The sequence below is a fragment of the Hippocampus zosterae genome, chromosome 5 (assembly GCF_025434085.1).
Source record: "Hippocampus zosterae strain Florida chromosome 5, ASM2543408v3, whole genome shotgun sequence".
NCBI classification, from domain to species: domain Eukaryota; kingdom Metazoa; phylum Chordata; class Actinopteri; order Syngnathiformes; family Syngnathidae; genus Hippocampus; species Hippocampus zosterae.
This window is the reverse complement of record NC_067455.1, coordinates 4326176-4350290: the sequence shown is the minus strand read 5'-3', so window position 1 is coordinate 4350290 and position 24115 is coordinate 4326176. Positions and strand designations below refer to the sequence as shown.

General features: G+C 48.1%; 1 protein-coding gene and 1 long non-coding RNA gene across 3 annotated transcripts in view; one reads left to right on the top strand and one right to left on the bottom strand.

Moving 5' to 3' along the window:
* LOC127600698 (uncharacterized) overlaps positions 1-24115 on the top strand; it is a 135198-nt gene that overhangs the window by 1980 nt on the left and 109103 nt on the right. The window lies entirely within an intron of this gene.
* Positions 1412-23896, bottom strand: LOC127600429 (potassium/sodium hyperpolarization-activated cyclic nucleotide-gated channel 3). Of its 2 annotated transcripts, XM_052064956.1 has the most exons (9): positions 21913-23895; positions 12885-13091; positions 11188-11401; positions 10856-11017; positions 8738-8956; positions 7559-7705; positions 5453-5693; positions 5198-5362; positions 1413-4203 (listed from the first exon to the last, which is right to left on the bottom strand). In XM_052064956.1, the coding sequence occupies exons 1-9, from the start codon at positions 22572-22574 to the stop codon at positions 1934-1936; spliced, it is 4287 nt and encodes a 1428-aa protein (XP_051920916.1). In that variant the 5' UTR covers positions 22575-23895; the 3' UTR covers positions 1413-1933. The 2 variants fall into 2 exon arrangements, with proteins under 2 accessions (XP_051920915.1, XP_051920916.1); XM_052064955.1 differs by having other exon boundaries at positions 1412-4203; positions 5198-5693; positions 21913-23896.

Here is a 24115-nt window from a genome sequence, read left to right as displayed (position 1 = left end):
ACACACACAAATTAAAGATTTACCTGCTTTATTTTATTTTTTTAATATTTTTTTGTGAAAATGAGACTGATTAGTGTGCAGTGTATATCAACACAAAAAATATATTACTAACATGTACAAAGACCCACAAATGGTTGTTTGTTTTTTTTTCTTCTCGACACTCCTCGGATCTACTTGGGACCTGTCTTGGATCTACCGGTAGATCAGGATCTACCTAATGGGCACCCCTGTCCTAAAAAGTATACTAAATATTTTTTGTTACCCACGGTCACATTATGTTTGAGTAGTCTTTCCACACTGAAATGTAAGAAAATGAAAAACTTACGGAAAGATTCAGCTAAAACATATTTGCTCAGAAACACAAGAGTGTACCACGGAGTGTAACACGTCATTTTAAGATTCACTAGTTTGAGACCACGCAAAATGATTTCTGAGCAATTGGCCTAGCAAGGGTTGTCAGTGACAGAGCTGGGTAGAATTATTTGTGACTTTTTAAATGATCGTTTGTTTTTTTAAATCCCTCATTTGTCCGTATATTAATTTTCTCGAGTGCTTGATTGAGTTTGGAGAGGCGGCGGACACGGTGCACCGGTCCCCAGCCGATGGCACGGTAACATGTGCACAAATCACGATTCACCCTCGCAGAGACGGACGGGTGAAGGCGGAATACCCGCAGAAAAACGTAAAGCCAAGATTCCAACTCTGAACCTCAGAATGAGGTCGACGACATTCGGCAAGCCTCCTCGCTGCCCATCTTTAAAGCCCTCCTCAAAAGTCACTTGTATTCTTTGGCGTTCGACTCAGCATGACTTCGATTTGTTCTTGATTTTACTGCTTGGTGCTTTCTACCGCCTTTATTACCGATTCGTCTTACTGTTTATTGTGTATGTTAAATCGCTCCATGTACAGCACTTTGTATGCAGCGATGGCCGTTTGAAAGTGCTCGAGAAATACTCTTGACTTGACTTGACTTTACCGGTAATTGATCTCATTAACAAAAACATTCATTCATTCATTCATTCATCTTCCGAGCCGCTTGATCCTCACTAGGGTCGCGGGGGGTGCTGGAGCCTATCCCAGCTGTCTTCGGGCAGTAGGCGGGGGACACCCTGAATCAGTTGCTAGCCAATCGCAGGGCACACAGAAACGAACAACCACTCGCACATAGGGACAATTTAGAGTGTTCGATCAGCCTGCCACGCATGTTTTTTGGAATGTGGGAGGAAACCGGAGCACCCGGAGAAAACCCACGCAGGCCCGGGGAGAACATGCAAACTCCACACAGGGAGGCCGGAGCTGGAATCGAACCCGGCACCTCTGCACTGTGAAGCCGACGTGCTAACCACTGGACTACCGGGCCGCCTTAACAAAAACAAAACATGTTATTTGCTAAAAGTCGACTAAAACAGATGTCAGAGTTGCTAACAGTCGGTTGGTCAAATGATCGCATCGTTCACCGTGTGGTTTTTTTTTCGGTTTCTGTTTTGTCCGTTTTTTTTTTTTTACATTCAATATTTCCAATTAAACAATACGCTTACATTCAAGCAATCGGAAGGTCGCTGTACTAGAGATCACTGAAACATCAATACTGGAAGTGCTGTGAACACTTGTGCACAGTATTGGAAGCGATTTCACATGTATTGCTGTTTTCATCCACTAGGGAATGCAAACGGAGCAAATTCCCCACCCACTGTAGGTTCTTTGCTTCCGCATCCCTGTACCTAGCTAGCCCCAACCATCACCAACCCCCATTTTGAGTGTAGGCCTGTACGCACGTTGCATGTCTTCTTCCTCGATGGATGGCCCGGTTGAGTCACGCAAACACGTCATGTTCTAAGACGACCACATCCTAGCATGAACGTAAACACCACGAAACTGTCCACGTGAGACTTGATTTCTGTCTGTACGTCCGATTTCCTCTTCCCTTTTGCTTTCACATGTTGGCAGGCAGTTTGTGTCTCAGTCCCTCTGAGTCTTTTCTGGCCACCGGCAGCTGGGGGTCGTTTTTCCCGACCTTAGCGGGGGTATTAGCCGGAGCGGTTGTATGTGTTGATGGGACTGTGGAAGCCTGCGAGGGCGACTGGAGTTTGGAGGGATGGCCCGATGCGACTGCGGTGGCTGCGTTTTGTTTTGGTGGGTGTGCGGGTGCGGCGGCGGAGCCACTCGGAGATGTCGTGGCCAAAGAGGGGGGCTTTGTTGAGACTGCGTTTGACTTTGCGGGACGATTCAACGCCGATGTGGTGCTCGGGATGAGCGCGGGATGGGTTTGCTTTACCGGGTGAACGGTGAAACGCACTTTGGTGGGGGAGCTGGTGCTCACTGAGCCAGGATTTGAGGGTAGGGGGGAAGCGGGTTTGGGGATCTGGCTGGAAGAGGGGGTCCGGGCGGAACTGAATACAGAAGGCTGCAGACAGGATGTTGGACTTGGGGATTTACTCCGGGGAGGGTTGGATGTTGGCGGTGAAGGCGGAGCGAGTGTCTGGGTAGGATTTGGTGAAAAGACCGACGTTAGCGTTGGAGTAGCGGTTTGGGGGGTGGTTGGCGGATGGGTGCGCCCCACCTGGGTGAGAGTCGGGGATGGGATCGGGGTTGGTACAGGGCTGGGACCAGACAACGGTGACGCGGTCGGCGGCGTATTGGATGGCTTGACCCGGGCACCTTGCGGGGGGGCCGAGGACACGCCAACCGCGGGCGACGGGAGTGAAGAGCTCAGAGACGACTTGGGTGCGAACGTTTGAGGCAGCGGAACTGGAGTGGAAACAGACGATGGCGGAGGGGTGGAGGAGGGCGAGGGTGATGAAGAGCGGGGGGAAGGAGTGGCGATTGGTTTGGGACGCGGCGTCGACACGAGCGACGGCGGGGCGCTTCCTGCCAAGGGAGGTGTGGAGCAGGGAGGCGGCGAGGACGAGCGGGACGGCGCGTTCGGACTCGGTTTTGGACGGGGCGTCTGCGAGGGCACCGGTGTCGGCGATGAGGGAGTGGGAGCGGGCGAAAGGACGGCAGATGGCGGCGTTTGCTTTGGAGAGGAAGCGGCGGACGTCATGTGCGGAGATGCGGAGATGGGCGGGGGGTTCGTGTGAGGGGCGCATTGGGCGTACACAGCGGGCTGAATCGGCGCGTTGGATGTAAGATTTGCAACGGGTTGCACCGCAGGGTTGGAGCTTAGCATTCCTGCGCTGCCGCCTCGAGCTAACTGCCCCGCCAGGAAAGGAGCTGCGAGCAAATTCCCGCCGGACGCCTTCCGATGGAGAGCGGGGTGAGGCTGCAATCCGGCCCAGGAGCGGTGAGGCAGAGTGGGCTGTGATGCGGACAGTAGTCTGGCTTCTTGGGTGAGTCTGCCTAACGCGGGCAGGCCTTGACAACCGTTGCCTCCGTGGCGCAGCAGCGCTTCTTTCGCCCCCTGCTGGTTCGTCACCAAAGTGCCGCTGTCTAACGGGCCCTGCATCTTGGGTACGGGTGGAGTCGACGCTCCTGGAGCTCCACCGAGCGCCGACGGATAATCAGCCTGGAGGCGCAGGTTGTAGTGAAGAGTCCTTCCTTGTTGGACTGGCACAGAGGAGGCCGCGGCCGGAGGAGTTTTCGCCACCGGCGGGGACGTCAAGCCGCCGAGCGGGCCTGCGGTGGAGGGGGAGGCAGGGAACGCTCTGGGGGACAAACCTCCCATCCCGCTCATTGTCATCATTCCGATGAGGGAGCTGACCGAGGGGCGCAGGGGTTGCAAAACGGGAGCCCGAGGAGGCGAAAGCGGAAACGTCGAGGAGGGTGACGGTGAGATAAGAGGCGAGGGCAGGAAGAAAGTGCCCCCTAGTGGATGCTGCTGCTGCTGCAGCTGCTGCTGCTGCTGTTGCTGTTGCTGCATGAGGGCGATGGCCACGTTGCTGGTGGCGGCGGCCGTTTGCAGCGGGGCGTGGACCAGTGGCGCCCAGATGACGGGGCGGGGCCTGGGGGACATTGCGCCACTTCCGCCGATCACGCCGCTTCTTCCCGCCGCGGCTGCCGCGATGGCGTCCTGCATGGCCGGCATGCTGTCGTGCTTGACGATCTGCTGGACCAAAATGCTGTCGCAGGAGCCCAGACTGCCCGCTGTCAGGCCCCCGCCACCTGCTCCCGGACCTCCGCCACCCCGACCGCCGCCACGGCCCATACTGCCCCCGAGCGAACCTCCTTGAGATGACTTCCGTAGCAGCACCGAGTTCTTCCTGCCTGTCGGGGAACAACGCAAACAAACATTTTTCTCCAATAAATGTATAAGCTGCCATTGTTATGCCGAGTTCGCAAATCCGGTGGACTGGGCCAGTGTGGAAAAATCAAAAATAAAATTAAAATCGGCCAAGTCAGACCTTCCTGTGTTGTGGCCGCGAGTCATCAAAGATCGCGTTTGGCCGTTTGTTGTTCTTTATCTTTTTTTGTTTGAAAATAATTTTGTGTTGAGCAAAAACAGAATCATATTAAAAACCTGTAAAAATGACGGTATGCAGGTTTTTAACATAACATAAAAAGTTTTTATGATGATCACAGTGTAACCCTGAAGCCGTTATTTCAATGCACATTATTTCCATCAAGAAAATGTTTTCCAAATCTAAACACATCAAAAAGTTGCGGTTCGTGAGTGCCCTTTAAATCAGGCATGTCCAAAGTCCGGCCCGCGGTCGAATTTCATCCGGCCCTCTGCCCCTGTCATAAAATCAGTGCCGTCTGGCCCGCAGGTTGGGCGCAATGGAACACGTGTTGCAATGACTGAGGTCTCGTAGACTGGTGAGTGATGTTTCATAGAGTACTGCTTCCCTCTAGTGGCTAAATGAGTAATAGCATTCACTAAATGAGTAATAGCATTTAGACACTAGAGGGCATCACTCACGAGTTAACAAGACATCACTCCGCTTACTAAAATTTGTTGAACAATATTGTTCAATGTAAAGAATGTCAGCCAAGGTCGGCCCCCCGACATTTTACCACATAAAATCTGGCCCCCTTGGCAAAAAGTTTGGACACCCCTGATTTAAATTGTTCGTGTTTCACAGCTTTTGAACATTCGGTTTTTCTCTCGTCATTCAAAGATGTGCTCTGACCTTTCTTCAAAGGACATGGCTCACAATAGTGCCTTAAGACTTGAAAATTGCCGTCCCATAATTGCTGGATTAAGATTAAAAAAAAAAAAAAAACACATGAAAAAAAAGTCAGGAAAGTCAGAAATTACCTATGCGGTCCAATCGGTCGACAGCGACGGTCTCGAAGGCTCGCCTCATCATGGGGTGCTCCTCCAGAACCTCGTTAAAGCTGTCCACACTGAGAGAGTACAGACGGCAATATGTGTCTGCACGCACGCTGGCCGTCCTCCGCCCTCGAGTCAACAAACAGATTTCTGGGATCGGAAAAAGGCAACAAAAAGCAAATGGGAAGATCAAGAAAGGCGTGCAAACGGAAAAAAATCTTCCTCCCTGGAAGACGTCACCTCCGAAGTAAGAGCCGTCGCTCAGTTTGGTCTCCTTGTTGCCACGGGCGAGCACGCTGACACGGCCGTGCTGGATGAAGTACATCTTCCTCCCGACGGTGCCTTCTCGGATGATGAAGTCGGCCGGCTGGAAGACCTCGAAGCGAAGTTTGGTGAGCACGGCGGTCACAAAGTTGGGGTCGGCGTTGGCGAACAGAGGCATGTTGGCCACCAGGCTGCGGCAGTTGAAGCTCACGATCTCCTGCGCACACGGACGGTGGAACAACGTTTCTTGTCCATCCGTCTTTTTTTTTTTTTTTTCCATGTCTCTGTCTCTTGCTCCAGACTTTCCCGCTTCTGGGTCAACCAAATCACAACGGAGGGGCGTGTTGCCGTCTATCAATGCACTGTTTTTAAAGCCCAACAGCAATCGAGAAGTGGAATGTGAACCATAGCGCGCTAACGGCTAATTGAAGAGAATTTGTTTTTTAATGTTGTGCCGGCCTAAAAACAGCCAGCTAGTGGCATTCAAAATTTCGCTGTCGAGTCTGAAAGAAATAAATTCATCAAATAAGGAGTATTTTTTTCAGATATCATTAGTGTTAAGGAATTATTCCGCTAGAAGTAGTAGTAGAACATTGTTGAATTTCATCTTGGTATGAGAACTATTGACACTAGTCTCTCTCCTGAACATCTGCTGAAGTAGTTAAAACAAAGGATGTACTTTGAAGTTTAGAGCCCATCTCCCTTTGGGTAATTAACAGCCCCCCGAGGGTTTTTATTGCCTCCACTTCCTCATAAAAGTCCCTGAAGGCTCTCAAGTGCCCTCAAAGAGGAACCCTAATCTCAAGATCTGTGACCAGCAGCAGTGGTCTATACTTTGTCATCATATCAAGATCGAACTTTGCTTGATCTTCCTTATTTCTGCTTTTTACTTGGTTATGGTGTTGTTCCTTCCTGTTTGTTCAGACACTGAAAGAAACAATGTACAAATGCGGTTGAAGGTATTTCCTGCTCAATGTTATTACAATCAACTTTAGTGCCCTCGGCCCCCACCACTTCTGGGGCCCCCCTCCACGGGACATGTTTTAGAGGAGCTGTTATCTCCGGTATCTTTGTTCCTGCCATCGCACCAAATGGGGGGTAGTGGTGGTCTGGTCTCACCTCACCGCTCCTGGCTTCCTCCGGCCACACCGGGTCAGATGACATGTTACTTTCTTTGTTTCGGGATTTGCATGGGAGGCGTACCTCCCCGCCTCTCATTATCATATTGTCTCTATATAATCTCATGAATGTGTTTCTTCGGGGCTTCCTGATGAAATCTGAGACTCACAGGAGCCCGAATCGATTCGTGTTGCGTTGCGATAAACTGAAGAAAAGACTACGTGGTGTTGGGTCTTCTTCCACCTTATAGAGAGATAAAAGAATCTGTAACCAAGGAAGGGCCAAGAGCAAATTGACAGCCCCCATTCCTCAACATTAGCTAAGTTAGCTCTTAGCTTTAGCGTTAGCTTTTCACTGCTCAGTTCCAAAGTGAGCAGGGCTACGTGTCGAGCCAATGCTAGCTAGCTCTTCACATCCAACGTAACATGATTTTTTTTTCACTTCTCAGTACAATTAAAGCAGTTTGGAAAAGATGAACGCAGAGAAAGGATTAATTCAGAGAAGTTTCCAAAACAGGTATTGCAGATACTGTTAAAAAATCGTTTTTACCTTTATACTTCAGTACATTTTAGAATCTTTACTTGTTGTTCAAGAGTTGATTAGATACTCTACTTTCATCTGGGTTTTTTTTTCTTTCAACATGAATATCTTCTACTCGAGTAGAGCGTGAGTACTTTTGCCACCTTTGCTACGGACAGGTCGAACAGCCAATCGCAGGGGACATGACACGCAAACAAGCAAGCGGTGACTTATTTTAACACATCTGGACAATTCAGTCTTCATTGAAACCAAGAAGAACATTTTTGCATTGTAGGAGGAAGCCGGAGTAACCAGAGAAAAGCCACACAAGCATGGGGGGAGGGGGGCAACAGTCATAGGAGAAATCAGGAAAATGTGCTGACCACTTGTCTACCTTGCTGCCCATAATTTGTGTTTTTAGTGTATGTGTGTGTATACGTGTACCTCTTTAAGTGGCTCGCTGAGCTCTCCCAGGATGTTCTCCTCGTCAAACATTTTCCCTTGGAAGCGGTGCTCATAGTACTCGTGGATTTTTTGCCGCACGTCTGCGGGAAGCTTGTGGAAGGACATGTACTGCTCCACCTGCTTGTACTGCACACACGCACACACGCACACAAAAGCTTCTTTATGCTTATTGAACAACGTATTCTACTTTATTTTCCATTTGGGGCCTATTTTAGTTTTTTGTTTAATAATGAAAAAAGAAAACTTTTTTTCTGGGACATCAATCAGTAATCGTAGCAGTATTTTATATTATTATTTTTTTAATTTCATGGTACTTGGATCAAATTTAATTTTTTTGGAAAATCATGTCGCAAAATTATAGTTTATTTTTTATTTCATCAAAATTTGAGTTGATAACAAATGACTATGGGGCCAATTCATGTTTTTGTTATTTGTTTAATAATGAAAAAAGAAAACTTTTTTTTCTGGGACATCAATCAGTAATCGTAGCAATATTTTATATTATTATTTTTTTAATTTCATGGTACTTTGAGGATCAAATTTAATTTTTTGGGAAAATCATGTCGCAAGATTATTGTTTATTTCATCAAAATTTGAGTTCATAACAAATGACTACACTTTGAAATAAAATGACATCACAATTTTTAATTACATTAGAAAATCAAATAAAAATGTAAAATTTGATTTCATGCAATTCATGGTTGAAATCTTGATATTTCGGGGCAAATTTGATCACAACTGTAAATCAATGAAACAACAAGCATACAAATTAAACTGCACTACAATTTAAAAATCAATCCCCTTTTTAGATACATTTTGAGTACATTATTGAAAACGGGATAAGATGTCTTCCTTAATTTGCTCAACCAGAAACAAACCAACGCGGCGGATTATTCCGAAATCTGACAAAAGTTTTGGGACACCTGGCCATTGCCTGAACAGGACGCCAAAATGGAAGAAAATATCAAAGTGGTACTCATTGCTTCTCCAACGGTTTTCACTTTTCTGACTTTCTACCTGATGTTGGAGAACGCCAGATTTTTTTTCCCAACATTTGACATTACGCTATACCGCCCTCTATTTCAGATTCCAACCTTTGGAAGCATGCAATAATCCATAGCCTTCCGATTGGGGTGAAAGAGTGTCACGCGCGGTCACCTTCTCCTGATATTGCCGCCGTGACGAATCCAACGACTGGATGAGTGCGGTGGCGTGGCCGATGAACATGGCGTAGCAGGTGGCTCCCACGATCATACTCAGCATGGTGAGCCACACGTCAGTCATGCCCTCCGGGGCCTGGGCGCCGTAGCCGATGCACAGCATGTGGCTCATGGCTTTGAAGAGGGCGTACGAGTACTGCACGCCCCACGTGTCGTTCTGCAGGGGCCGAAAGGAGCGCTGCATTTCACGCGACACATTTCACGTCCCCGGTCAGCAAAAATCAAGCTGTACACTTGACGATTAAAGTCAGCAAAGGTCTGGTTGCTGCATGTGTCGAAAAGATTATCCTGAGTAATTATCGTGTCGAGTGCGTTAAGCAGATTAAAAACGTTTCTGATAATCGGGCCAAATTTGAGCATTTTCGCTCTTGCCTAAAATGGTCTGATTAGCTCTGGAAAAGATTATGCTGAGCGATTATCTTTTTTCACTTCCGATATGACACCAATATTGCAGCTCGAGGAAGGTCCGATACCAATATCGATATGATACGATATCAGCAGTATATTCAGAATCAAAGTGGCTAACCAGGAATGAACTGCATGTATGCAAGTGCTAATATCAGAGATTTTAGATGTAGATCATATATTATCTGATTTTTTTTTTCTGATATCGGACCGATATTTAATATCAATACCGGATCTTGATGCCCTTAGTTCACTGGGAACCTTCTCATCAATCTTCTTGGCTAACGGTGAAGACCGATAATCGTAAATGTTAAACCTGTTCAATATTTCATTCATTCATTCATTCATTCATTCATCTTCCGAGCCGCTTGATCCTCACTAGGGTCACGGGGGGTGCTGGAGCCTATCCCAGCTGTCTTCGGGCAGTAGGCGGGGGACACCCTGAATCGGTTGCCAGCCAATCGCAGGGCACACAGAGACGAACAACCATTCGCACTCACACCTAGGGACAATTTAGAGTGTTCAATCAGCCTGTCACGCATGTTTTTGGAATGTGGGAGGAAACCGGGGCACCCGGAGAAAACCCACGCAGGCCCGGGGAGAACATGCAAACTCCACACAGGGAGGCCGGAGCTGGAATCGAATCCGGTACCTCTGCACTGTGAAGCCGATGTGCTAACCACTGGACTACCGGGCCGCCCTCTGTTCAATATTTACAATTGCAAATCCTCATCCCTGAGTTTGGCTCTTCTTCTCGTATTTTCCTTCAGTTTGGATGGCCTACGGTTCCGCTCAGTCTCTGTGGGTGACGAGACTCATAATTGTCGGTGGGGACAGTACATGCGGTACGCTGCGTTTGGCATCTGGAATACACCACACACTCTCAAAGCAGAACACACCACACACTGTGTTCTTTTTTTTTTTTTTTCTTGTCGTGTTTGGGGGTCGCTCACATTTTAAAAATCGGCTAGGCTGTTAAAAATGATTTTGCTTAAGAGTCGGACTTCTTGCCACCCATCAAGGGGCCAATTAATCTGCCTCAAAGCACGTTTTAAACTGAAACGCACCAATTGAGAGTGTCATACTTGACAAAAAATTAAATATAAAAATACCTCATCAGCTATAGAAGGACAATTGTGCAATTTTAAAGGTCAAATTGAATGCAAATTGGACCCACGTGGAATACTGTGTGTGTTATGTGTGCTCAACACACGAAGGGGACTTTCTCCGGGGATGATCCTAACATTTGGCTGCTTGGCAACAGCCGCCATGGCAACGCCGGTGACATGACTCAGCGCTTCATTCATTTGGGTCCTGTTGTGTGTATTTTACCTTCAAAAAAAAAAAAATACACCCATTCACATACACACTTCCACATCACTCTGGAGGATTTGTGTGATATTTTCCCCTCCCTCAGGAGCTACGTGATGATCATGACGCTTTTATTCCAGTCGGCCATCTTGTTGCGTGAGCCAATTAAGAGCAAACATCATACGAGCGCACGCACACACACACACACACACACACACATACACAGATAACCCAACAAGCAGGCCTGGGTGGGCGCCATGGGAAATGTGTGGGGTGTTCAAACAAAGCGAGAGATCGCTCTGTGGTTTTGAACGAAAAAAGGCAAACTTGGCCCTCTCACCACCATCAGGTTCTTGGAGACCCAGCAGTCGGGCGGGAAGTCCTGCAGCATGGGCACCAGGAACTGCAGGCAACCGTCCCAGTGGCACAGCAAAAGCATCATCCCGATCAGATTGACGATTCTCACCATGGCGCTGGCCAGGTCGTACGTCATGTGGAAAATCTGAGGAAGGGGCAAGCCACGGTGGACTCGGCACAATTAGCGGGACGCGCTGGAACCCCCCGATGATAAAGCAGGTGACTTTTCTAGGCGAACGTGGCACCGATGCTCATTCTCGCGCCTCATGGGAAGTCAAAGTCAAGAGGTTTCCCCGTCGAGTGCGAGGCTCTCACCTCCTCCCACTGGTGGATGTAGCGTATGAGTCTGGAGAGCCGCAGCAGCCGAAGCAGGCTGAGGATTTTGGTGAAGCGGACGATGCGCAACGCCCTTGCCGTCCGGTACACCTCGGAGTCCAGACTGTCCACCATCAGGAAGATGTAGTCCACAGGGATGGAGGACACAAAGTCCACCAGGAACCAGCTCTTCAAGTAGTTCTGGCGGATGGCCCTGCGGCACAATCGGTTTGGTAGCGTTCCATATTTGGCGCGCCGAGCCGTGCCGACGCGCTTGGAGTGTTAGCCTAGCGGCTCATTCATATTCATTAGGAGAAAAGTGGAGCGTAAAGAAAAGACTTCTTCCGCTGGCTGCTCAACACCTTTTTGTGCCACTCATTTGGTTGAAGGCCAGAAAAGCACATTTACAATGAGAGCTAACTGCCTGCTTGACAGAAGGCAAAAAAAACAAAAAAAGTGACTGATATTGACATCAATTAAAGGCTGGAGTCAAGTCCACCCTGATCGAGTCATGTTTGAGTCACAAAGGTCCAAGTCCAAGTCCAAATGAGATCAAGATTAAACCTTAAGACAGAAAAAAATGCTACTTTCATGACCACCAAATTAGGCTTAACACACTGCGTGGATGGCACACAGTCATAAACAATTTCGTAATCGATGTTTTTATGAATGGTGCTGTGATTGCACCGAGCAGTGAGTAGCGTTTACAGAACGACGCCAAACTCAAAGCGAATGAAATGACCGTGAACGAGTCGCTGTGGCAGGGTTTGTCCGTCCCCAATTCCCTCGCGGTCCGGTTAACCAATTAAAAGGCCATTTTGAACGTCAGAAAAACTGTATTTCAAGTTTCTTTAGAAGGACTACGGTCATTTTCAGGAATGAAAACGTACCTAGACTCAAGTCGAGTCACTAAAAATATTTTGCGAGTCCAATGACTGCGTCTGAGACGAGTCTGAGTCAAATGCTAAGGAGTGAGAGAGACAAACAAAAAACTCTTGAGAGTACCACAAGCCTTGCGTCAAATTCTCCTTGGGCTTGAATTGCAAATGTCACAGCTCACCTGGTTTCTATGTTTGGTCACGTGACGTTCACAATGCGAGCCCGAGGGCACTTTGACATCAATGTCGGTCGACAGCAGACAACAGGAAAGGACAAAATGGCGGCGCCCTCAGGTGGATCAAAAAGGATGAATTCATCTGCTTAATTCTTATTCCACAAACACAATGCTAATCAGAATACCGGTGGGCCGCACAGAAATATTTGACCTTGAGTACTACTTTCAGAATGCCCCCCCCCCCCGTCTAACTTAATGCTAGCCTCCAACGGAAATTACACTTGCCATGCTAACGGTTAGCATCGACACTTGCGGTTTTTGCCTTTTCAGAAACAGATATTTGAACGTAAACGTTGGAACGAAACACTTAAGACGAATACTGTGAAGTTCTCAAAGGTATGTGTCGTTTATCTCCCACAAAAAAAACAAAAAAAACCCCAACTAATATTAAACCAAGCTACTGAATGGTCGTAGAAGAAGTCGATGTTTCTTCGTTTGGATGAGCGCATGACGCAGTACAATGAGCAACGAACGCTTTAAATTCTAAATGTAACTCATCTGACCGAGTCGAGACACCGAGTGTTTGGGTTTCGCTAGCCGCCGCCGCCACCGATGCTAACGTACACGCCGCGCAACCACTCACCGGGGGTCCAGCAGTATTTCCGTATTGTCCTCCTTGACGATGCCCGTGCGGAAGTTGAGGACCAGGTCGACCATGAAGAGCGTGTCGGACACCACGTTGAAGATGATCCACGACGGTGTGTTCTCGTCACGAAAGAAGGTGATGCCCACTGGCAGCACGATCAAGTTGCCCATCATCAACACCAGCATTAACAGGTCCCAGTAGAACCTGCACACGGGGACCAAACGGGGACTTTTTGAAATATATATATATATATATATATATATATAAATAAAAAACTGGGGCAACTAAGTGAACTGTGGAGGACAAACGGAGCTTATCAATAACCTTGAGACGCCTCATCCATCAGGATGAGGCGTGCGCCCCCTTTGGGAGTGACGCAAAGGCCCGCTTCCAGACCGACGGCGACGCGGCCACGTTGAACGTGATTAACGGATGACACGCCAGACGACCCAATCATGTGCAGGCCACTTGTGTTGTCCTTCTGTCCTCTCTCCCAAACGGTCGCTCTCTCATCCATCACTCGTATCCATATCAATGACTCGTCTCACACACACGCACACAACAACAACACACTCGGGCTTTCAGAGAGTGCGCTCAAGTGCTGTGGTCGATCGCTATTGAGCTCTAATTTGGTAACAAAACCTCATGGTGGGACCACTCGACTGATGAAGATGAAGTATGACTCATCACGCACACACACACACACACACACATACACACGGGCGCACGCACACCCATTTACTGCTGCCATAGCGATATATGGAGATGAATTGTGACCTTGAGGACTCCTTTTGTTCACTGTGATTACAGAGAACAATTTGATGACATGGTGTGATCCGGTGGGATGGGTAACCATGAATGAATAAGAATAGTCCACTCGGATGCCAGATGCTCTCTTACAACCGCGACTCCCTCGTTACAGTGCCTTCAAAATGGCAGCGACAGTTTAAAAACCTCCTTGGACCCCGAACTCTTGCATGACTGTACCGTCCACGTACATTCAGCGAATGAGTTAAAATTGTGAAATGCTTTGCATAGCACTATCTAGTAGTGCTTCCCTAAATTAGAACCTCAATTAAATAGTCATATTATTTCACAAAGAAAACAAAGCATTCTTTTTTTACTTGATGAAACGTCCTTATATGTGAACGCCAGGCCCTTATAGTCCCAAATGTAACCTTATACTCTTCAAAGCCAAAGACGTCATGTCCACACACGTGGACACACAGGCTCCAGGAGGGCAGGGGTCCCCAAACTTTTTCCTGTGAGGGCCACATAACTTTTCCCTTCTCTGATGGGGGGGGGGGGGGGGGCGGTGTCAGTTTGTAACATCAACGTAGGGGAGCTTAAAAAAATTGATTGTTTTCCAGAAAGCCACACATAACCAAAGAACCCTTTCCAGGTTCTTTACAGAAAAAAAAGTCAGGAAACAAATAATAACACTATTAATGAAATAAATAATAACTAAATAACCCTCTCTGAGTTCTTCACAGAAAAAAAACAGGAAATAAATAATAACTAACCAACTCTCTCTCTTTATAGCCCCTTGAAATCCACAAAAAAAAAAGTTTTGCCACCTATCTTGTCTTGTTTATGTCTGCTACCGTCTTGTTCTACTAATTGAACTGAGACACAACTAAAACACAGAAACATTCTATGGTGTGTAAATAACTTTGAGACCTTGATTTCAACCCCATTTGCGTCATGGGTCATTTTGCCCCGAATAAGACCACCTTTGTACTTTTTCTTGTACAGCTTCCATGGAAATGTGAATAAAAACAACATTTCAATTTTTCTGCAGTTGGGGACAATCTAGATAAAGTCATAAAATTTCAAGTTAAAAAAAATGATCATTTAGGGTTTTTAACACAGTGACCCGAGGACAACAGGAGGGTTAGAGGGCCGGGTCAAATGTGCCCGCGGGCCATATCCGGCCCGCGGGCCGTAGTTTGGAGACCACTGGTTTAACGCAAAAGGAAGTCTTAAATCAGGGGTGGGCAAAGTTCGGCCTGTTCTATTCGTTCGCCCCGCCATCAAGCGTTTGTCATTATCAATAATCCGAGAGTCTTTGTTGCATTCATTTAGCCATTTTGTTTGTTGTAGCTTCTGATCTGGAAAGAGTGGACCCATGCGATGACTTGAGTCGTTGTGCGTACGCGTACGTGCGTGCGCACAAAGTTATTGAAGCGGAGCCCGTTGCTAGCATCAGAATTGCAAATGCAATTATGGTCGCTCGATGGGCGCTCTTGCCAGCGCTCTGATGAGCGCGAGCAGGTGCTGGGCGGGAAGTAGTGACCTGCGAGGAGCTGCTCAGCTGGTGTCACACTCCACGCTCATTTCACCCACCGCGTCTCGCGTGATTGCGGCCTTGTCTGCCTTGATGAGAAGACGAGGCAAGTAAATATGCAAAATTATATGTTTCTTTTTTTTATTTTTTCGTTTTGACGTGTCAAGACGAAAAAATAATTTCGGATTTGCGACTGCTGCTACCGCCGAGCCGGCACGCTTTGGCTGTCGATTTATATTCATTTTGACGGTGTCACATCCCGGGGTTGCCAGCAGGGGGCGGGCTTTCTGCCTGCCGTTTACACACCTGTCAACCATTCCGGAGTAATTGCTCAGCCTTTATTTGGACGTTCTGGCAGTGTACTCACTGCCGGAGTATTCCACGCCGTGCCAAAATTTCTCTCGCCCAATTCCTACTCGTATTGATTCATTGCCTCTTAGCCTTGTGGCTGTTATTGCGCGTCGTTGTTCCTCTTGCGAGTGAAATTTATATTCATCATCTAATCTGACCCTCCTTGCTATCTTTTTCCGCAAGCGTTTTCTGTTGTCCTTTTTATGTTATCACTGGTCCCTATTTGTTGTTTTTTTTCTCTTCTTCTTTCTACATACATTCTTGCTGCTGGAGGCTGTAAATTTCCCCATTGTGGGACAAATAAAGGATATCTTATCTTATCTTATCTTATTTTGACCAGCGCTTTTTGTTATTCTCGGGTTATTTTGTGTTCGTATTAAAGACTCCTTTTGTTATTTGACAAACCTCTTTCTGTGTCTGCTATTTCGGGGATCCACTTCCTTATTCTGTTGTGCACGGAGCGATCATTCTATCGCTTCGGGCACAACGTGACAGACGGGAGGCGAGGGACACCCTGGACTGGTCGCCAGTCAATCACCGGACATGCTTATCGATGAATAATTTTGTGTCTTTAATTAAAATTATAATGGCATTTGTGGGATGTGGGAGGAAGTACCCACATGCAGTGGGTGAGAAAGGGGGGGGGGGCGTGGCCTCTCCACTGCATAGATAGTGCCCAGATTTGAGATTTGAAACCCAAATGTCAGAACTTCAAGGTAGATTTTATAACTATGAGTCCAATATTGCTTCTTGGTCCCCAATTTTCACGACGCCTTTGAAACGCTTTTCAATTCCATTTCAAACCTGAATCTGAAGCAATTCAAACATTGAACCAACAAAATTCAATCCAAAATGTTAATTTTTCGTCAGGCCACCACGGACGCAAACATGACGCCAATTTCTTTTGAAGCAAGTACAACCAAAGTAATAAAAAAAAGCCAAAGCCAGTGAACTGAAAATACCTCTGGAAAAAACAAAACAAAACAAAAAAGCAATTTCTTTCAGCCAGCTGCTTGCTTTGTTCTGAAATTAATTGATGAAAATAAATGCAATAAAGTCCCGGCCGTAGACGTCACCGAAACAAATAAGACTCGCTTGGTTGGACATGGACAAAAGTAGTGAGACGTCGCCTCAGTCTTACCGCCTTTGATCCGAGTCGGCTCACTTCACATTCGGAAAAAAAAAGAGAAAAGAAAAAGCAAAACGCATCTTGCATTATCGTGAAACAAAACGGCGCAAAGACATTGAGAAGATTCCATTCAGCTAATTGACATAATAATCGCCTCTGCACTGTGTATCTCTGCCTCATGACCTGAAGTTGATTCCCGGCTGAGGATTCAGAGCCACTTTCAAGCAACGGTCCACCCAAAAAATAAAATAAAATAAAAATTGGAGGCCCGGTAGTCCAGTGGTTAGCACGTCGGCTTCGCAGTGCAGAGGTACCGGGTTCGATTCCAGCTCCGGCCTCCCTGTGTGGAGTTTGCATGTTCTCCCCGGGCCTGCGTGGGTTTTCTCCGGGTGCTCCGGTTTCCTCCCACATTCCAAAAACGTGTGGCAGGCTGATTGGACGCTCTAAATTGTCAGTAGGTGTGAGTGTGAGCGTGGATGGTTGTTCGTTTCTGTGTGCCCTGCGATTGGCTGGCAACCGATTCGGGGTGTCCCCCGCCTACTGCCCGAAGACAGCTGGGATAGACTCCAGCACCCCCCGCGACCCTAGTGAGGATCAAGCGGCTCGGAAGATGAATGAATGAATGAAAAATTGGAGGCAAACTCATTAACTGTTATTCTTACAGCGTTCACCTGATTTGGATGCAGAAAGCTGCAAGTCTGCAATTCTTGTTGCTCTCATTTCAAATCCCCCCCCCCAAAAAAATCAAAATTAAAAAAAATTTCCCTTCAAGCCTCGTTGCGGATTATGTTTGACTTCCTCCTGGCACGACTGACTTTTCCCTTCCGTCTTCTGCCAGTCATTATGCATTCTTCGACGAGCAGCAGTGTGACTTAATGAGGTGAGCGCTTATCGGCAAACTCCTTTCATGCAGAAGAAATAGAGATATATTCGTTTTAGTTCTAGACAAAGCACCAGTTCTTATGTTCATGGTCAGCGTAGGGCAGGAGTGAGGGTAGGTGAAAGCTGACCTGCTTTTTTTATTTTTATTTTTTTTTGTTTTAAATTAGCTTTTATTGTGAAAGTGAAACTGACAGGATGCTTAGCATGTAGTGTCCACTAACACGATCATTTTTAAATATACACAGGCGCACAAATACCCCCCCTCCCCCCGCCCCCCGCGATCGATTTGTGACCAATCCGCAGGCTCGATCGCGACCGCAATTTACAAGAAACGGTAAAGGGGGCTTGAGACTTAATTGGTCTTTACTCTCGCTTCAGATTACAGGTACTTAACTGAAAAGTTAGATGCGCACACTCAAGGTGCATAATTTACAACGGCATACATAATTAATCAATCTGCAATCGTAATCCTCCGCCGGCGGCGGCAAATTGGAATTACGAATCTCACTGAGGCGGGTATGCGTGGATTTCAACAAACCAACACGACGTCAGCGCGGACTTCAACTTGACAAACACACAATACAAGTGCATGTGTGTGTGTGTGTGTGTGTGTGTCAGATGAAACAAAAAGTGGGCCAGGAGGATCTCTGGAGATCAAGTCATCCATTGTTGCCTCAGTGTGTCTGACCCTTGGCATTTTACGAAAGGCGGTGTCACGTTGGCATGTCCACGAATGATTGCATTGTCAGCGTACACCAGAGTGGAGCACGACGCCATCCGTGACACTGCTCAACTTAAAATTGGTTCAGATGTCAGAAAAAAAAATGGAAAGCATTTCAATTTATATATTTGTCCAAGCTATCGCCATCATTAAAAAAAAAAAAAAAAAATCAAACACCTCGACCATTCGCTCACAAGCGACAAGCTAGCTAGCGTGAGAAGCTAGCATAGCTCTCTATATCTTCACTCGGTCCAACATCACAAAAAAGCCCTCTGTCCACAAAACGACGAGTCAGACCATCTCTGGCTGAGAGTCGTGTCTATTAATGGCAGTGGGACAAAAAAACAGGAAGTTGGAACCTACCAAAATAAAACCAGGAAAAACACTCAACCGGCTTCAACAACAACAACACGAAGATTTAACTCACATTAAAGGCAGATTATTATTATTTATTTATTTCCCCCCAAAATAAATTAGAAATAAAATTTGGGACGTAGTTGAAAGGGATTCTTTGCAGGTTCCCGTGCTGACAGCTTTAGAAAAGTGTGTGTTGTTTTGATGAGTGTGAGAGAACCTCCCCGAGGGGGAACCCGAAATTAACAGCCTCGCCAGTCATTTTCTCCTCAGGCGCCGTTGACTCACGGGAACAGCCACCTCCTCATGCCGGCATGAAGTCGCTGACACGGACCGCTGTGTGTTTGCATTAGTCCCCGCACGAAAACATTGACAAGCTAACGTGACACTCGCTGGCGCGCGGGAACTCTGCCACGGGGCCCAACCGTCATCATTTGAAGCCCAACTTTCACAGAAATCATTCTGATTTTGACGAGGAGGAATTTCGGCATTATTTGACTGTCGCTGCGGTTGTGTTTTTTTCGTAATGTGTAATGTGCAGCATTTTTCACAGCCCGGTTTTGTTTAGCGCAGATGTCGGCACTACTGGACAGTCTGCATTGGTGCGGCTGGATGGATGACTGCTGGAGCCGAGGATGAAGCACGTTTGCCTATTTGGAAGTGAGAGTCGCCGCTTGGAATTGAAGCGGATTTACATGGGGTGAAGTGAACCAATCTCTTTTTTGTTTCCATCAATAGACGCGACAGCTCCACTTTCAAACGTAGCTTGTAGCAGACGTGTGCACATTTTGAGCATGACGTCTCTGATCCACTGGTGAAAGGACACTTTGATTTTGTCCTCTTTCATCCTGAACCACTTCAAACGACCAGGCGCATCGTGGAATATGGTTATGATTATTCTGATTTTGACGAGGAGGAATTTCGGCATTATTTGACTGTCGCTGCGGTTGTGGGGTTTTTTGCCTGTAATGTGCAGCATTTTTCACAGCCCCGTTTTTTTTTAGCGCAGATGTCGGCACTACTGGACAGTCTGCATTGGTGCGGCTGGATGGATGACTGCTGGAGCCGAGGATGAAGCGCGTTTGCCTATTTGGAACTGAGAGTCGCCGCTTGGAATTGAAGCGGATTTACATGGGGGGGGGCGGGAGAAGTGAACCAATCTTTTTTTTTCCATCAATAGATGCGACAGCTCCACTTTCAAACGTAGCTTGTATCAGACGTGTGCACATTTTGAGCATGACGTCTCTGATCCACTGGTGAAAGGACACTTTGATTTTGTCCTCTTTCATCCTGAACCACTTCAAACGACCAGGCGTATCGTGGAATATGGTTACGATTGCCTGACTATGCATCCATTTTTTTTTTACATTTCTGTATTTTGTTATTTTATGTTATATATTCTGTAAGGAGCTGTAAGTGGGAACTTGGACCTGCAGTGTGAACCTGACCACAGGAAGAAAACAATTCCTGGCATTGTGGGTGTCTTGTCTGAATGCCCCAACCTCATTTGCACGTCTGCGTCCGAGTGGCAGCAGACGCCACTGGAGTATTTTTACTCTGACAAGTGGAGACGTGGCTGTCTAAATTGGACGACTTGTCACCTGCACTTTGTCTGCGACGGAAACAACCCTCACTTTTCCCGACACCCCCACCCCTCCGTCATCTCTTTCTCCAACACCTATTCTTGTGCCGCCTTCATTCATCGTCGTCTGCGTCCTCCCTCTCCTTCACTGCCTTGTGAAATGGTGGCCTCCATCACTGCCGCCAGCGACACTTGATTTTTAAGTGTGCTGTGATCTCCTGTCAATGTATTTCCTCGACCGCTTGTACTTGTTGACCTGGGGCCAATTCCAGTTGATTTGGGTTGAGAGGTAGGCTACAACCAAGACTGGTCGCCAGCCCGTAACAGTATTGATCGGTGATTCTCAAATATTTAGTAGCACCTTGAAAAATACTGGACAATCCAAGTACCACCAAAGTATCCAAAATATTGTAAGTCACTGACACAGCTTGACCATTAAAAGTGCGCTAAACCCTTTTGTGCATCCTGTAACCTGATGGCATGGTAAGCTGTCCACAGTACTAACACATGTCCCTGAAAGGGTTAAATAAAAACCTAAAAAAAACATAACATGTACTTTAAAAATGCGGATTCAATTTCACACAAGTGAAATAAAAATTGCATCGAAAATTTCCAAAGGTGCCGCGACGGATTTGCATGAAATCATCCTTGGCGCCGATAACATCAAATAAATTCTCTTCGATAAGGCCGTGAGTGGGCGGAATAATTTGCTTCTCGAGATCAGTTGCCAGAGATCATCAAGGCTCCCTGGATTGTGCTCGATGATGTTCCTTCCATTTCTTTTTAATATGTGTGGCTGATACATCTCCAAGATTTCAACCCTTAATAATAATAATACATTTTATTTATAAGTGCCTTTAAAGACACCCAAGGACACTTTACAATCAGGTCGTCTTCCTCTCTCTCCAGAAATTGGTCACTCAAGTCACGTGACTTAAGTCGAGTCAGACGAGTTCGGATGGAGTCCGACTTTTTCTATATATATTTTTTTTAGGTACAAGCTGCTTGGAAAAAACGCATGACGGATGCATGACTTGACGTTGACAATAAAGTCATCATGTTTATAGTTAAATATCTGCATTTTGAACACAGCGTGCTCTTTTTATTTTTTTGGGGGGAGGGGAGGGGTGCAGGGACATATGTGCGACATTTGTGGCAACCAAGTCCAGTTATTGGTACATTGACCTGGGTCTTGCTTAAAAAACTGAAGGTTGAGTAGAAGACACTGGACAGATTTGCAATAATTCATTCATTCATTCATTCATCTTCCAAGCCGCTTGATCCTCACTAGGGTCGCGGGGGGTGCTGGAGCCTATCCCAGCCGTCTTCGGGCAGTCGGCGAGGGGACACCCTGAATCGGTTGCCAGCCAATCGCAGGGCACACAGAAACGAACAACCATTTGCACTCAATTTAGAGTGTTCAATCAGCCTACCATGCATGTTTTTGGAATGTGGGAGGAAACCGGAGCACCCGGAGAAAACCCACGCAGGCCCGGGGAGAACATGCAAACTCCACACAGGGAGGCCGGAGCTGGAATCGAACCCGGTACCTCTGCACTGTGAAGCCGACGTGCTAACCACTGGACTACCGGGCCGCCCAGATTTGCAATAATAAAAAATTTTAAAAAACATACCCGAGTAAAGTAAAGCCCATTGAAAAATCAAGTTGGGTAAGGCGATGAAGTAGTCCTGGTTGTAATTTGTGTGTGTTTGTCTTACCTGAAATCGCTGTAGGGGTGTATGATCCAGGCTCCGGCCGACTTGAGTCGTTCCTGTTCCAGAGCCACGGCCTTGTGGGATCCGAACATGCGCAGGCTAAACTTGTTGACGCCGGGCTGCAGCATGGCTCCGAACTGCCTCTGGATGAAGGTGCTCTGGTTGGACTGGCTGTAGTCGTCTCCGTCCAGCCCCAGGCCGAACCCGGCCAGCGCCGACGGTCCCAGCGTCTCGGGCGTCCCCGCCGCCGTGGTGTTGCACGCGGTCGTGGTGGTGGTCTCCGGTCCGGTGGCCACCACCATCACCCCCGTGCCCGCCGACGAGGAGGTGGAGGCCAGGGCGGGACGGGAGGGGGCGAATCCCACCGAGCGGGGCGGAGGGTGAGCGAGAGGCGCCGGGGTGGTCGGCGTGCCTGCCGTGCGGAAGGGGTGGCCCGAGCTCATGATGGAGAGACGGCGGCCGCGTCCTCCCGAGGGGGCGGCGGGGTCGCCCCCGAAAGAAGCCTTCTCGCCCTCTAGGGACACTTGGGACAGCCTGTAGCCCGGCGAGGGGAGGCTGCCCTTGCTGCGCCTCTTCGAATCGGCTCCGTTACGTCGGGGGAGGCTGTCACCCCCGGAGCCTCCCGCGCTACTGGGCGTCCCCGCACCCCCCACCACCCCATCCATCCGTGAGGAGGATCAAAATGCCTGGTGGGGGTGGGGGGGATATCCAGTATATATCAACAGTATTTTGAGCTGCAGGTCATCTGTCGGGTTTTGGCTCAGAGTTTAAGTATGGCAACAGTTCGTTGAGAGATGTTGAAGTGCCCCCAATTTCCGCCCCTCACCCCCCCCCCCCCCCCCCCCAGTTTAAGAAGTGGGGGGCGCTGACATCTCTCCTTGCATGCCCGCACGTGTGTCAAATGGCTCTCCGGTAGTGTTGATTCAATGCAAATATTCGTCAGAGTGTGACTTGAATCCCCCCCCCCCCTAAAAGATGAATAAAATAAATCCAAAATATTCAAAAAGTCATTGTTCCATTTGGGGCGCCGAATCAATCTCCATTTGGGTGGCAGCGTGTGACGTTAGTCCTCAAAGATGTTTTTACTCTCCTTCCTCGTCCTTGAGAGCTCCGCCGGAGGGCCTCTCTCGCCTCTCCACAGCCGCCCTCGTCGCGCCGACGCCGGTCACGCCGGCACCGGATCGCCGCTCTCCCGAGACGGAAGTGGAAACAATGCCGGATCTCACCGACGCTCACGCAATGTCACCCACCCCCAACCCCCCCTCCTCGCACACGACGAAGGATGATCGGGTGGGCATACAGGCGAGCAAGGGCGTTGGGTTCGCTATCAAGAAGGGGGGTGGGGGGGTCGTCGGTGGGCAGTGAGGGGCGCACTAAATTAGGCGCGCCAGCCCGAGTTGAATCGCCACGGAAGGCGCGGTGACGTTCACGGTTGGGTTAAAAAGGGGGAAAAAAAAGACGCCGGCGAAGTCTCGCTCACGCCCCCAAGCTCCCCTCGCCCCCCCCCCCCCCAAAAAAAACCAACAGGGGTGGCTGCCGCTCTGAACACGGTCACCTTCTCCTCGGCATCATCCACGCGCGCTCCCACTCGCGAGGACCTTCCGTGACATCTTGTCCACAAGGACGCGCGCTCATGTGAACCGGGATGATGACTGCGTCCTCTTCCGCTTCGCTTCGGAAAAAAAAAGAAAAAAAAAATCAACAACTTGTTGAGTAGTCCAGGTGTCGCCTCGCCTTCCGTCCTTCGGAAGACATCCGACCGTGTGACGTCACGTGTGGCTTTCACTTCTCCCCACGAGGTCGCAGCCCCCTCGCGCGTTGATAAAATTCGATCCCTCGGCACATCCGCACGCCTTCCCGTTGCCTTTGCTGAACGAGTGGATTGAATGGACCTGTCGTCATGACGCCCGAACCCTCCCCGACATCCCTCCAGACGCACGCGCCCGCTGGCCGGTTGTGCGTCATCCACGCGCGCCCATCCAAGGGGGTGGGGAGGCAAACATGACAACCCAGTCCCGCATTAAACTGAACCGCAGACGGGGAGGGCCAGGCGTCTCGGAGTGATAAACCAGCCATTCTCAAAGTGTAGAATCCCAGAATTAAATCCTAAAATTTAAATTTAAAAAAAGTGCAACATTTAAAACCTGCAATACAGTCAAACAGAATTAAGCTGGTTTAAAAATCATCTTTCATGTGCAGCACTTTT

What these genes read in the sequence shown, in the direction of transcription:
- LOC127600429 (XM_052064955.1), bottom strand. Translation starts at nt 22,574, where the DNA reads ATGGATGGGGTGGTGGGGGGTGCGGGGACGCCCAGTAGCGCGGGAGGC. An exon ending in TCAGCGAGCCACTTAAAGAG is followed by an intron (nt 5,694 to 7,558) that starts GTACACGTATAC and finishes CCGTGTGCGCAG; the next exon opens with GAGATCGTGAGCTTCAACTG. An exon ending in CGACCGATTGGACCGCATAG is followed by an intron (nt 4,204 to 5,197) that starts GTAATTTCTGAC and finishes GTTCCCCGACAG; the next exon opens with GCAGGAAGAACTCGGTGCTG.